Genomic DNA, 13,259 nt, shown 5'->3' on the forward strand with positions numbered 1-13,259 from the left:
CAGCAGTCACCCCGAAGGCGAGGGAGTCCCAGCGGCCTCTGAGCTGCCCAAACACCCACCCTGGCCCGGAGCCCTAACACTGGGCCCCTTCCTCTGCGGAACTGCGGCCCACGACCTCGGCAGCGCGGCAGCCCCAGGCTCCAGGCGCCTAGCAACGGGCGCGCGTCTGTCGGGCGGGCGGCGCTGCAGCCGCCTGAGCGCCTGGCCGAGCCCACCCGGGCCGGGCCGCGGTCGCGAGCGTCGCCGGGCTGCCGGCCGCGGAGCATGCTCGCTCCAAGAGCGGCGCCCGGGCGAGCGCGCGGCCGCCCGTCCCAGCCTGCCGCCGCGGCCAGTCCCGCAACGAGGCCCGGCTGAGCCGGGGGCCGGGCTTCGCGCCGGGCAGCCGCTGGCTCCCGCGCTGCCCGCTGCCCCCGCTGTCCACGCCGCCGGAGCCTCCGACCTGGGCGCCACCGGCCAGGCGTGCGAAGAAGCCCCACCCCTCCTCGGCGGAGCCGCGGGGACAGTGAGTGCGGGCGGCGGGCGGGTCTCAGGACGAGCCGGGGGAGAGGGGCGAGGTGGGGAGAGAGGGGAGCGGGACCTTGCTGGGTCAGGGCTAAAAGGGAGATCGGGTCCAGACAGAGGTCATCTAGTCCGGCTGCCTCCCAAGAAGGGCAAACTGAGGCCCAGAGAGGCATGTGAATCATCCCAAAGGATTCCCCTGAGGCACTCTATCAGGGGAGCTAGCGGAGCGGCCTGGGTTTGAGGACCTGACCAAGGCTACCGTGCGGGGTCCGGGATGAAACTGGCGGAAGAGGGCCTGTTGGCGGGACCTGTATTTTCTTTCCACAGCGCTTACGTCTGGTACAAGCAAACACACATCTATCCCTTAAGTGGACACACCCTTACAGGTTCACCCCCACCACCCTCCAGGGTTTAAACTGAAGAGGAGCGAGGAATGCGTTTGCTTTTGTCCTTTGCCTACCACTGTAACTCCTTTCTCCCACACTTGCACCCAGCCATGTGCACCAGGACTTGGAAGGTGGACCCTGTTAATTAGATTGTTCTAACCCTCTTTTCATAGACATCGGGTTAGCTGTGGAGCCTTTCTCCAGACAAATGCAAACAATTTTGCAAGCAATATACTCCCTGAAACACCAGAATCCCTGCTCTTCATCTTTACTGACTTTTTATGTACATGGTTAATAAGCGAGTTAAAAATCTCCTGTTACAATGGCGTTTCTTCCAAAATACTTCTGACATTTCCTTTTTAAGTTTTCCTTACATTTTTCAGATTACACTATAATGCATTAGTACTTCTCATTGAAACAGTACAGAAATATATAGAGTTAGAGGTGAATGCCCTCTTTCTACCTTCTTTCTTTACTTTGTAGCCCTTGTTAGAGTTAATACAGTGTTCATCCTTCCATTCTTTTTTCCTTTTTTTTTGTTTTTTGGTCATAAATGGAATCATATATGAATTCTTTTGAGAAATTCTTTTTTTCATTTAAGTTATGGAGAATACCTTTCATACTAGTTTACTTAATGTCTGCACTGAGTATTTCATAGTACAGATGTATCAATTTATCTAACCATCCCTCATTGAGCTTGGTCCTAATATTACAAACAATGCAACAATGGACATTCTAACACATGGGAACAGTTCTATAGAATAAATTCCTTGAAGCAGAGTTGCTAGGTCAGATGTATGTACATTTGAAAATTTTGATAGAATCTTACCTTCGAAAAGTCTTTACTGATTTATTTACCATTTCATTGTCAGGCTGTGGTGAGAAAGAAATGTTTATTATTATTTAAGAATAATTCAAACAATAGCTTCTGCTTATTGAGTGTTTATAACATGTCAGGCACTGTGCTGAATGTGCATTTTAAAATTTAATCCTCACAAACCTTATAAGAGTCAGAGGCACAATCTTCTTCCTTACCCAATTGTTATGCAGCTACTGAAGGGAAGAGTCAAGATTAGAATCCAAGTTCATTTTACTCCAGTGCTTGTGTTCTTTGCAGGGTCTGAATCCCTGCTCTGTCATTGACTGGGAGCGGTTTTTCATTGGGTTGTTTGAGGATTAACTGAGATCGTGTATTTTGTGTTACAGTAATGTTACTTCCTTTCTCCAGTAACTCCTGTAGAATTGGACATGGTCCATTGCTCCCTATGATACTGGTTCCTCTGGACCCTCTGCCTCCCCGGTCATTCCTTCTCTGCCTTTTCTTCGTCTTCCTGCCTTGCGTATATTTTAAGGAAATCTCTGGCTTCTCTCCCTCAAATCTTCTTTGCCAACTTTATTGCAGTCTCTGGCCTTAATTTTCACCTGTAAATAGATAACTGTTAACCATTTTCATCTCTAAGCCGAACCTATAGCCCTTGATTCCTACCGCTTAGACCCAGGTTATAGATGCCCACTGGATGACCTATACTCATTTTATCTAAAACTGAACTCCTTGTTGCCCCGCACCCCCAGACTAGCATGTTCTCCTTGAATTTAATTTGTGGTTCCCTAATTCTTAGTCACCGCAGTTCACAGCCTCAGTCATCTTTGACTCCTTTTTCTTTGTCGAACCTCCCAGATTTGATCAATTGTCAGTCCTGCATTCTCACTGCCACGCCTCTAATTTAAGCACTCTATTTTGATAGCCTCTTAACTTCTCACCTTGGCTCTCATCTCTGCCGTATTCTTCTTCATAAAGCACAGCTGTAAATATATGCCACACCTCTGTTCGAAAACTTTCAGTGGTCCACCATTACTCAAAGAAGAACGTATAAACCACTTTGCACAGCATTCAAATTTATCTGTAATCGCATTCCAATTTATCATTTCATTATGTCTCGTGATGCCTATCTGAACCCCCTCTCCAGGAAAACTAGAATACTTACATTCCTTCTCCATAAAGTCTTTCCCATCTGTATTTTGTCCTGGAATGCCTCTGCCCACATTTCTTCCTGCCTAAATACTATTTAAATGTCATTTTCTAATTTCTTCCATGTCCTTTTTGAACCTCTAAGTGAAAGTGATATCTCCCTCTTTTTAACTCCTCTAATAATTTATATTAATATATCTCCTAAGGCTTTTTTTTTTGTTGTTTTTTTTTTTTTTTTTTTTTTTGAGACAGAGTCTCACTTTGTTGCCTGGGCTAGAGTGCCGTGGTGTCAGCCTAGCTCACAGCAACCTCAAACTCCTGGGCTCAAGCAATCCTCCTGCCTCAGCCTCCCGAGTAGCTGGGACTACAAGCATGCACCACCATGCCCGGCTAATTTTTTCTATGTATTTTTAGTTGTCCGATTAATTTCTTTCTATTTTTAGTAGAGACGGGGTCTCGCTCTTGCTCAGGCTGGTCTCGAACTCCTGAGCTCAAACAATCCGCCCGCCTCGGCCTCCCAGAGAGCTAGGATTACAGGAGTGAGCCACCGCGCCCGGCCTTCTCCTAAGGCTTTGATTTTACACACACTGTTTTATAGTTGTATGAGTGGTGACTGTTTTCTGGACTGGAAATTCTGTGAAGGCTGAATCTCTATTTAGTTTATCTTTGTATTTTCATGCACATGGCACATTGGTTTGTATATAGTACATGCTTAGTGAATATATTCGAGGAAGTGAACTGATATATTACTTGGGAATAAAAAGTTGCATGTATTGGCGTACTGCTAGCCATAGTGACAAACAGATCCCAGCATTTTCATGAGTTAACATATAGAAGTTTATTTTCTTGCTCACATAAAAATTCCAAGGCAGGTGTTCCTGTTCCCCATGTGGCTTTTTTCATGTGGGAAATAGGAACATAGAAGGACCCAGGCTCTACCATTGATTAGCATTTCACTCTTCTCTAAATCTAGTCAGCAGAAGGACACAGAGAAAGTATGGAGAAAGCCCAACTACTTCTTAAAAGCTTTTTGCAAATAGTGTTGCACATTACATTTGCTCACATTCCAATCACAGGGAGGCAGCCACTTCCAGGAACAGCTGTATTCTCTGGAGGAGGAGCAAGAATGTTAGAAGACATTCAACATTCTCTGTCACAGTTAATTTCTACTCATCCAAACCTCAGGGACTTAGCTTGAACATCACCTGCTTAAAGAACAATAACAAAAACCTCCTACTTCCCCAGTCTGGGTAAGGTCAGCAAAGGCTCTGTTCTGCAGAATTTGAGCATGGCTGTGTCATAATGAACTGTAATTGTTTGTTTACTTTATTCCCCCAGTAGACTGTATGCTTTTGTATCTTAATCATTTTTGTATATCAGTTCCTAACACAATGCTTGGCATTGTGAATAAATATCTTTCTCAATGAATCTATAACTGGATTTTATGTTCACTTGATAATAATTTTGGTTCAAACAAACCTAAAAATAAAGATGATCTTACTGTCTCCTGCTGTTTGATGTTTGGGTTATTCTTATCCTCTTTTCCATTATTAAAGACACAGGATTTGATATCCTTGATGATAAATATTTGTATGTATCAAAGGTTATTCCTTTAGGATAAATTCCTGGAAGTAGAATTGCTGGGTTGAAAGTATATAAAATTGTGAGGACATAGATTGCTAGATTGCCCTCTGGAAATAGTATGGCAATACATACTCCCACTGAAACTTTATGAGAGTGCCTATTTGCTTGAAACCCATCATATTCTGTCTATTATTAATGTTACAGAAAACATATCTGCCATTTTGATTGGTGAAAGGAGTAGCTCATCATAATATCTTGTTTTTATTTGAGTACTAGTGAGGGTGAACTTTTTATTGACCATTTGTATTTTTTCTCTAATGAGTTTCCTGTTCTTTAATAAATGCACTCACTATTATTTTTCTTTTTGGTTTTAAGATATTGGTATATAAAATAAATTCTTCATTTCTTTATGTTATTGTTTAAAAAGTTATTCTGGGAACTAACTACTGGGCAATGTGGCAGACTGAGCTGATGAAAGGATCCCCATTCTGCTTCAATATATTTCAAATGCTGAGTCAAGTATAATTTATGGATAAGTGGCTGAGCTAGGAACTAAGGGAAGGAAATCCCCAGGTGCCTGAAATGAAGGAATGTTCACACAGAAAGCCACCGTTTAGCCATCTGCCGAAAGCTGGGAGTCACAAAGGAGTACTGTTCCAGTTACTATGACTTCATAACAAATTTCTCCAAAACTTAGTGGTGCAAAACAATCATTTATTGTGCTCATGGATTCTCTGGGTCAGGAATTTGGACAGTGCAAAGCAAGGACAGCTTGGCTCTGCCTCACAATGTCTGAAGCCTAAGTTAGAAGATTTGAAGGCTCAGGACTGGAATCTCCTGGAGGTTTATTTACTCCCATGTCCGGTGGTTGATGCTGGCTGTTGACTGAGACCTTAGCTTTGGATGTCAGCTAGAATCTACATATGGCCTCTCCGTGTCACCTGGCTTCCTCTCAAAATGGCAACTAGGCTTCAAAAGTGACTGTCCTGAGAGAGTTGAGCCAAGTATCACTTTTTCTGACCTAGTTTTGGAAAGCACAAAGTGTGACTTCTGCTGGATTTTTTTGGCTGAGGAAGTTAGTTTCGGGAAAAGGAACACGGACCTCACCTCTTGATGGAGGAGTGTCAACATCACATTGGAGGAAGCACATGTGGGATCGGATATGTATTAGTGAAAAATACCATCTTTGAAAGATACAATCTTCCATAAGTACCTTGACCCTAAGATGATAACTAGAAAAATACCGCCCCACCCCCACTGGCCTGAGGCAGCTGCAAGGAAATTTGCCATCCACCTGAGCTACGGCAAGAAAAGAGTCAACTGCTACAGGTTAGAGCTTCGTGGTCTGTAGCAGCTCAAGTCAGGTGTGAATTTACATTACTACATGGTCAGGGACCATACTCTAAGAAGGTGACATATTAACTGGTCTGGTACCTCTGAAATCCAGGGCCAGGCAGAAACCTCTCCATATAGCAAATTTTCCATAGCTCAAGGAACACTTGACTCTTGTTAGATAGCAATCTCTCTGTAGATGAGCTCACAAAGATTATAAATTGTGTAAGGAAATTAACTGCAAGGAAGGAGACTTGGCGGATGCTGCAAATGGGAGATTTATACCCCAAAACTAAAATAATAGGATGGCATGGGAAAAATTTAAATTTATAATATTCAAGAAGACGAAGGAATGGTAACCATGAGGCAAGAACAGGACAGTATGAAAAAGAACAGAAGGATTGTGATAATGTCTTGTAAATCCTGGGACAGTGTGACACAACAAAGAATTATCCCACCTAAAATGCCACTAGTGCTTGGGTTGAGACTCCCAGCATACAGAGTAAAGCAGGGGGAATTATGGATAACGAAAATGATTTCTGGTTAAAGATAGTCATTGAACATATTCATTAACTCATTCCCTCCTAAAATCCTATTGAAATAATAGAAAAGTGATTTTAAAAATTTAAATGGCATAACTTCATAAGGAATAAGAGAATAATAGAAGAGACAATATCAACAAAATTCGGGATATAGAATCAGAATGGTATTGGACTTCTCTCAACAATAACACTGGAAACATGTAGACCATAGAATGGTCCTTTCAAAATTTTTGGAAAAATTATTTCTAATCTGAAATTCTATTCCTATTCAAGTTATCATTAAGTATGGGGGTGAGATGTAGACAATTTTCAGACATACATGTTCTTAAAATTTTTTAACCTACTATGTATTCTTTCTTAGGAAGCTTCATATAACAAGGAAGTAAAAAAAAAAACCAACAAAAAAGCTTATATGCACATACACATATACATACGTAATTTTTAGAAATTAAGGCAATATGATATTAGCTCAGGGGTAGTTATATCTTAAGAGTAGGAAAAGGATTTCTTCAATATGTCATTCATAGAGAAACTGACAAATTTCACCATATCAAAATTAAAAGTTTCTGATAAAATAAAAGACATCATAACTAGGTTAAAAATAAACTAATAGTGGGAGAAGGTATCTGCAACATACACAACATATAAAGAATTATTAATAGTACTCAGAATAGGTAAAGAACTACTACAAATCAATAAGAATAAGACAAAGCCCTGTACAAAAATGGGCAAACCATGGAAATAAGCAGTTCACAGTAGAGAAAACCTAAGTGGCAAATAAACGTTGGTTTTCAGGCAAATAAAAATTAATATAACAATGAGGCACCATTTTACATTCAAAGATTAGCAAAAATTAAAATGTCTTAATCAGTACAAATGTATGTAAGAATGTGGGTAAACAAAAAACTTATGGGAATACAGGTTGATATAACCACTTAGTATAAATTGAGATTAGCACATGGAGAATAACCTAGTAATAGTATGTAAAGTTAAAAATTTGTACATCTTAAGACCCAGTAAATCCAATTTTAGGTATATTATACTGGAGAAATACACATACATACAGGGAGTCATATGCAAAGATGTTAACCATCACATTATTTGTAATGTTGGAAAATTGGAAATAATTCACATTATCACCTATAGCAAAATGGATAATTACATATTTGTATAATTTATTATGATACAGACAACAATTAAAATGAACAAACTAGATCTGTATTATGTATATGTGACTAAACCCGGTATGAAAAGAAGTTGCAGAAGGTGCTTATAACTTGTTTATGTGAAACAAATAAAAGATCAGAACAATTCAGTATATTTTCAATGGATACCTATAGCCAATGTAGTTAAAGTATAAAAGCAGACTTTCAAGAATTCACACTGTATGAGAGTGATTGCCTCTGGGAAAGGAGGAGAATGACAGGGGGAGGGGAAAATATTTGCTTTCTTTTCTTTAAAATAATGTGAAACAAATATGCAAATTCTTGAACTTCGTTAATCCTGGGTGGTAGGGAAACAGATGTTAACATTATTCTCTGTCCTTGTGTATTTTTAAAACGTAACAAAAGAAAAGATAACCTCCAAAAGATGAAATAAAGCCGGGTGCAGTGGCTCACACCTGTAATCCCAGCACTTTGGGAGGCCGAGGCAGTTGGATTGTTTCAGGCCAGGAGTTCAAGACCAGTTTATAAGGCCCAATATCTACAAAAAATAAGGAAAATTAGCCAGATGTGGTGGCGCATGCCTGTAGTCCCCCACACTCAGGAGGCTGAGGCAGGAGGATCACTTGAGCCCAGGAGTCGGAGGCTGCAGTGAGCTGTGATGGCACCATTGTGCTCTTAAAAAATTCAGGAATTAGACCTCTTACAGGTCTATAAATCAGTGATCTCTGTTGAACCATTCCTTTAATTTTCAAGTAAGAATCTCAATTCAGACAGCAGTAAGGTATTTTCATACAGATATATAGACCTGACTTTGAAAAACCGGTTACTACTGTACTAAATTTTCAATGACTTTTACTTATCCACTTATTCACTTATTTTGGTTTGGGGATGAGGGAGTATGGAAAATTCTGATTCCAGTGATCTTTCATAGAATGAATTTTTATTTCAATGTCTGAGGTTTTTAAAAATGAAGATTTAAAAAAAGAGTTGTTTTTCATTTTATTAAATGATTCTGTTCCCTATCATTAAGAAATCAAAGATTTTCATGATACTATAGGCTTTTAATGAAAATTCTTATTTATATTAACCTAAACAACTTTCCATTAACATGCTAGTGTTTCTTCAGTGAGCTTAATCTCTGTAAACAGGCGCCTCTTACCTTCTTAATACCTTCAGAAATATAGGTAGATCTAACTAGATCTCTTTTATTACATTTAAACATTTTTGTTTAAGAATTCTGCTTTTAAAGCAATATGCTTCAAGGCCTGAGTAGTGCTGATTTTAAAATAGCAACAGTAAAAGCTAAAGCTGTTTGACGTTTCCTCTGTTCCAGGTATTGTATGAAGTGATCACGTCATGTGAGCTCCTAAGGAGTTGGGTTGTTGATGTTGCACCATTGGAGGAGGTAGACAGCATTATTTGAATGTATAGTCTGCAGGAGTGCTGAATAGATGATTATTTAAAGCTACCTGCATATATTAAGTGTGCTGAAGGTTTTCTGGGTGGATGAATTTATCCAGTGACAGTCCAGGGTCCACCTAAGGGTTAGTGGCCCACATCAATGGAAGGGAACGCTGTGTGTCTGCCGCTGCTTCTTACCATCAGTGCAGATCAGACTGTAATGATTGTTCAAATTTTTCTATTGTATTGAGCTTGGAAAAATTCTTTATTATAACAGAGACTATTGTTTCAATGTGGTTTAATATGGTGGTATTTGATCTACAGTTAACCGAGAGGTTTTTTTTCTTGCCTTACATTTTAGGTCAGCAAAACTTATTGCCGGTTTTTAGGGAGAATTGTGGCATAACAACCAAAAATCTGTCATATTCACGATCCCTTTTGCTTAATTTCCACAGGACCATTATTATTTCCTACATTATATTATCAGACATGGAGGGAGGGAACAACATGTTACAACTGATTTTTAAATAGATATTTTGCCCTTACCAATATAGCAGGGATCACTAAAGTTTTCTCATAGTAGCTATTCCCCCTTTTTTCTTAGTAAAAGGACTCCTGATTTTTATGTGTACATGATGCCCAGAGTAAAGACTACATTTTCCATCTTCTTTTTTTTTTTTTTTTTTTTTTTGAGACAGAGTCTCACTGTGTTGCCCAGGCTAGAGGGCCGTGGCGTCAGCCTAGCTCACAGCAACCTCAAACTCCGGACTCAAGCAATCCTCCTGCCTCAGCCTCCCGAGTAGCTGGGACTACAGGCATGCACCACCATGCCCGGCTAATTTTTTCTATGTATTTTTAGTTGTCTGATTAATTTCTTTCTATTTTTAGTAGAGACGGGGTCTCGCTCTTCCTCAGGCTGGTTTCGAACTCCTGAGCTCAAACAATCCGCCCGCCTCGGCCTCCCAGAGAGCTAGGATTACAGGCGTGAGCCACCGCGCCTCGCCATTTTCCATCTTCTTTTGAAGCTCGGTGTGGCCACGTGGCTAAGTTCTAACCAGTAGGATGTAAGAACTGTGTGTGACTTCCCTTGAAGGGAGGGAGAATGTCCCTCTCCTCCCTTCCTTCTTCCTGCAGGCTGGCGCTCAGTTTTGCTTTGCTTTTTAATTGTGGAAAATGCCCAATGTATCCCAAAGTAGAAACAGCTGTATGCTAAAGCCCAAAGCACCACTCAGTTGCAACAATTAGCAACTCATAGCTGATCTCGTTTCATCTAGACTCTCACCACTACCCTCCCCCTTGCACTCCCATTATATCGAAGCTAATCCCAAATGTCATGTCATTCTATCCATGAATATTTCAGTGTGTGTCTCTAAAGATAAGAGTTCTTTTAAAAACACAAACCACTACGACATCTCGAAAACATTAATCATAATTCCTTAATGTCATTAAATATCTAGCCAGTGCTCAAATTTCCCTAATTGTCTCATAAAGCATCTTTTTAAAAAATAATTTATCCAAAGTTCATACACTGCAATTATTTGCTATATTTCTTAAATCTCCTTTAATCTATAGATTATCCCTCCCCCCACTTACTGGTCGATTGATTAATTGTAATGTATTTGTGGAAAGAAGCTGGTTATTTGTCCCAGGTCACAGTTCCACAGTCTGATTTTGCGGCTTGCATCCCCGTCGTGCCATTTAATATATTGCTTTGTTCTCTGTATTTCCTCTAAATCAGGAGTTAGATCCAAAGGCTTGAACAGGGCCAGGCATGGTGGCTCAATTTAGGAGGCTGAGACAGGGGCAATTGCTTAGGGCCAGGTGTTCCAGAACAGCCTGGACAACATAGCAAGACCCCTATCTCTTAAAAAAAACAAGGCTTGATCAGAATCAGGTTTGACTTTGTTTGGCAAGAATACATCATAAGTGGTAGAGTTCCATCAGGAGGCACATCACTAGCGAAGTTCATACTGCAGCCAGGGAGACTTCCGGGAAACATCTAGCTTTGCTTTTAATGCTTTTCAACTAATTAGACAAGCCCCACTGATATTATTGAGGCTAATCTTTATGTACAGTTAGCTGACCATAGATAGTAACCATATCTGCAAAATATCTTCCCAGGAACATCTAGATTTGTGCTTAATTGAATAACTGTGTACTATAGCCTAACCAAGTTGACGCAAAAAATTGATCAGCACAATTGCCAAGCTCCATCCATTAATTAAAGTTTGCAAAATGGTGATATTTTAATACTATTGTTCCTTAATTTATTAGCTGAAATACTCTAAAAAGAGAAACTTCCCTATCATCATTTATTTGGATAAATGCTTGATTATTTCCTTAATGGGTTGGGTTTCAAATTAAGTTGATTCTTTAGTATCCCCCAAGGATGATCAGTGAGGTGTTTTTTTTTTAAAGTACTGTTCAGTAGTACCCCCTATTCTCAATTTCACTTTCGTGGGTTCAATTACCTGTCATTTCAGTTACCTGTCATCAACCAAGGTCAGAAAGTATTATATAAAAGAAGGTATTTTAAGAGAAAGGGAGAGAAAGACTATATTCACATAACTTTTATTACAGCATATTGTTGAAATTGTTCTATTTTATTATTATTGTTATTAATCTCTCACTGTACCTAATTTATACACTTGATCTTAGACAAAAGGCCGAGAAGCGATGTACCTAATTTACAAATTAAAGTTTATCATTGGTATGTATATATAGAAAAAAACATAGGACATATAGATAGGGTTCAGTACTATTCGTGGTTTCAGACATCCACTGGGGGGCTTGGAACATATTCCTCAGATGAGGGAGGATTACCATATCATTATTTTTTTATGTATTATACATTCTTTTTTTTTTTTTTGAGACAGAGTTTCACTCTATTGCCTGGGCTAGAGTGTCGTGGCATCAGCCTACCTCATAGCAACCTCCAGTTCCTGGGCTGAAGTGATCCTCCTGCCTCAGCCTCCCAAGTGGCTAGGGCTACAGGCACGTACCACCATGCCTGGCTAATTTTTTTCTATTTTTAGTTGCCAGGCTAATATTTTTCCTACTTTTAGTAGAGATGGGATCTCGCTCTTTCTCAGGCTGATCTCAAACTCCTGAGCTCAAGCAATCCTCCCCCCTTGGCCTCCCAGAGTGCCAGGATTACAGGCATGAGCCACCACACCCGGCCATATACATTCTTAATATATTTCAATCCATTGCAGTTAATATTCTTATTAATGTTTATAGTCACATCTTGGTCAGTTGGAGCTTCTTCAAGTTGATGACTCCCACAGTTATAGTTGTCTTTGCTAGATTCCTAGATTTCTAGAATGACAAGCTCTTCCAAGTTCATCTTGTGTATTTCCTGCCACAGACCTGGAATCAGCTATTTCTTCAAGGGACCCTCGCTTGTGGGGGGGGGGGTGGTGTGTGTATGTGTTTAGTCAAGAATGGGATCACGGAAATACGTTCGTTAGGTTACTCCTTTCTGCCCATGGACGCTGCCGAGGAAGCAACGTTAAAGTCTCTCTTCCCACTGCCGTCATGTCTAAGTCAGAGTCTCCTAAAGAACCTGAACAGCTGCGGAAGCTATTCATCGGAGGGTTGAGCTTTGAAACGACCAATGAGAGTCTGAGGAACCATTTTGAGGAATGGGGAACGCTCACAGACTGTGTGGTAATGAGAGATCCAAACACCAAGCGCTCCAGGGGCTTTGGGTTTGTCACATATGCTACTGTGGAGAAGGTGGATGCAGCAATGAATGCACGGCCACACAAGGTGGATGGAAGAGTTGTGGAACCAAAGAGAGCTGTCTCCAGAGAAGATTCTCAAAGACCAGGTGCCCACTTAACTGTGAAAAAGATCTTTGTTGGTGGTATTAAAGAAGATACTGAAGAACATCACCTAAGAGACTATTTTGAACAGTATGGGAAAATCGAAGTGATTGAAATCATGACTGACAGAGGCAGTGGCAAGAAGAGGGGCTTTGCTTTTGTAACCTTTGATGACCATGATTCTGTGGATAAGACTGTCATTCAGAAATACCATACTGTGAATGGCCACAACTGTGAAGTAAGGAAAGCCCTGTCAAAGCAAGAGATGGCTAGTGCTTCATCCAGCCAAAGAGGTCGAAGTGGTTCTGGAAACTTTGGTGGCGGTCGTGGAGGTGGTTTTGGTGGGAATGACAACTTTGGCTGTGGAGGAAACTTCAGTGGTCGAGGTGGCTTTGGTGGCAGCCGTGGTGGTGGTGGATATGGTGGCAGTGGGGATGGGTACAGTGGATTTCATAATGATGGAAGCAATTTTGGAGGTGGTGGAAGCTACAATGATTTTGGCAATTACAACAATCAGTCTTCAAATTTTGGACCCATGAAGGGAGGAAATT

General features: G+C 40.7%; 1 protein-coding gene across 1 annotated transcript; it reads left to right on the forward strand.

The window, feature by feature from the left end:
* Nucleotides 1-12,344: 12,344 nt before the first annotated feature.
* LOC105825355 (heterogeneous nuclear ribonucleoprotein A1-like) lies at nucleotides 12,345-13,255 on the forward strand (the record flags this gene model as incomplete). Its single annotated transcript, XM_012663105.1, has 1 exon — nucleotides 12,345-13,255. A coding segment is annotated over exon 1 (837 nt), but the record flags the coding sequence as incomplete, so codon positions are not given.
* Between the last annotated feature and the right edge of the window lie 4 nt (nucleotides 13,256-13,259).

The sequence above is a fragment of the Propithecus coquereli genome, unplaced genomic scaffold (genome assembly GCF_000956105.1).
Source record: "Propithecus coquereli isolate 6110/MARCELLA unplaced genomic scaffold, Pcoq_1.0 Scaffold8, whole genome shotgun sequence".
Taxonomy (NCBI): Eukaryota; Metazoa; Chordata; class Mammalia; order Primates; family Indriidae; genus Propithecus; species Propithecus coquereli.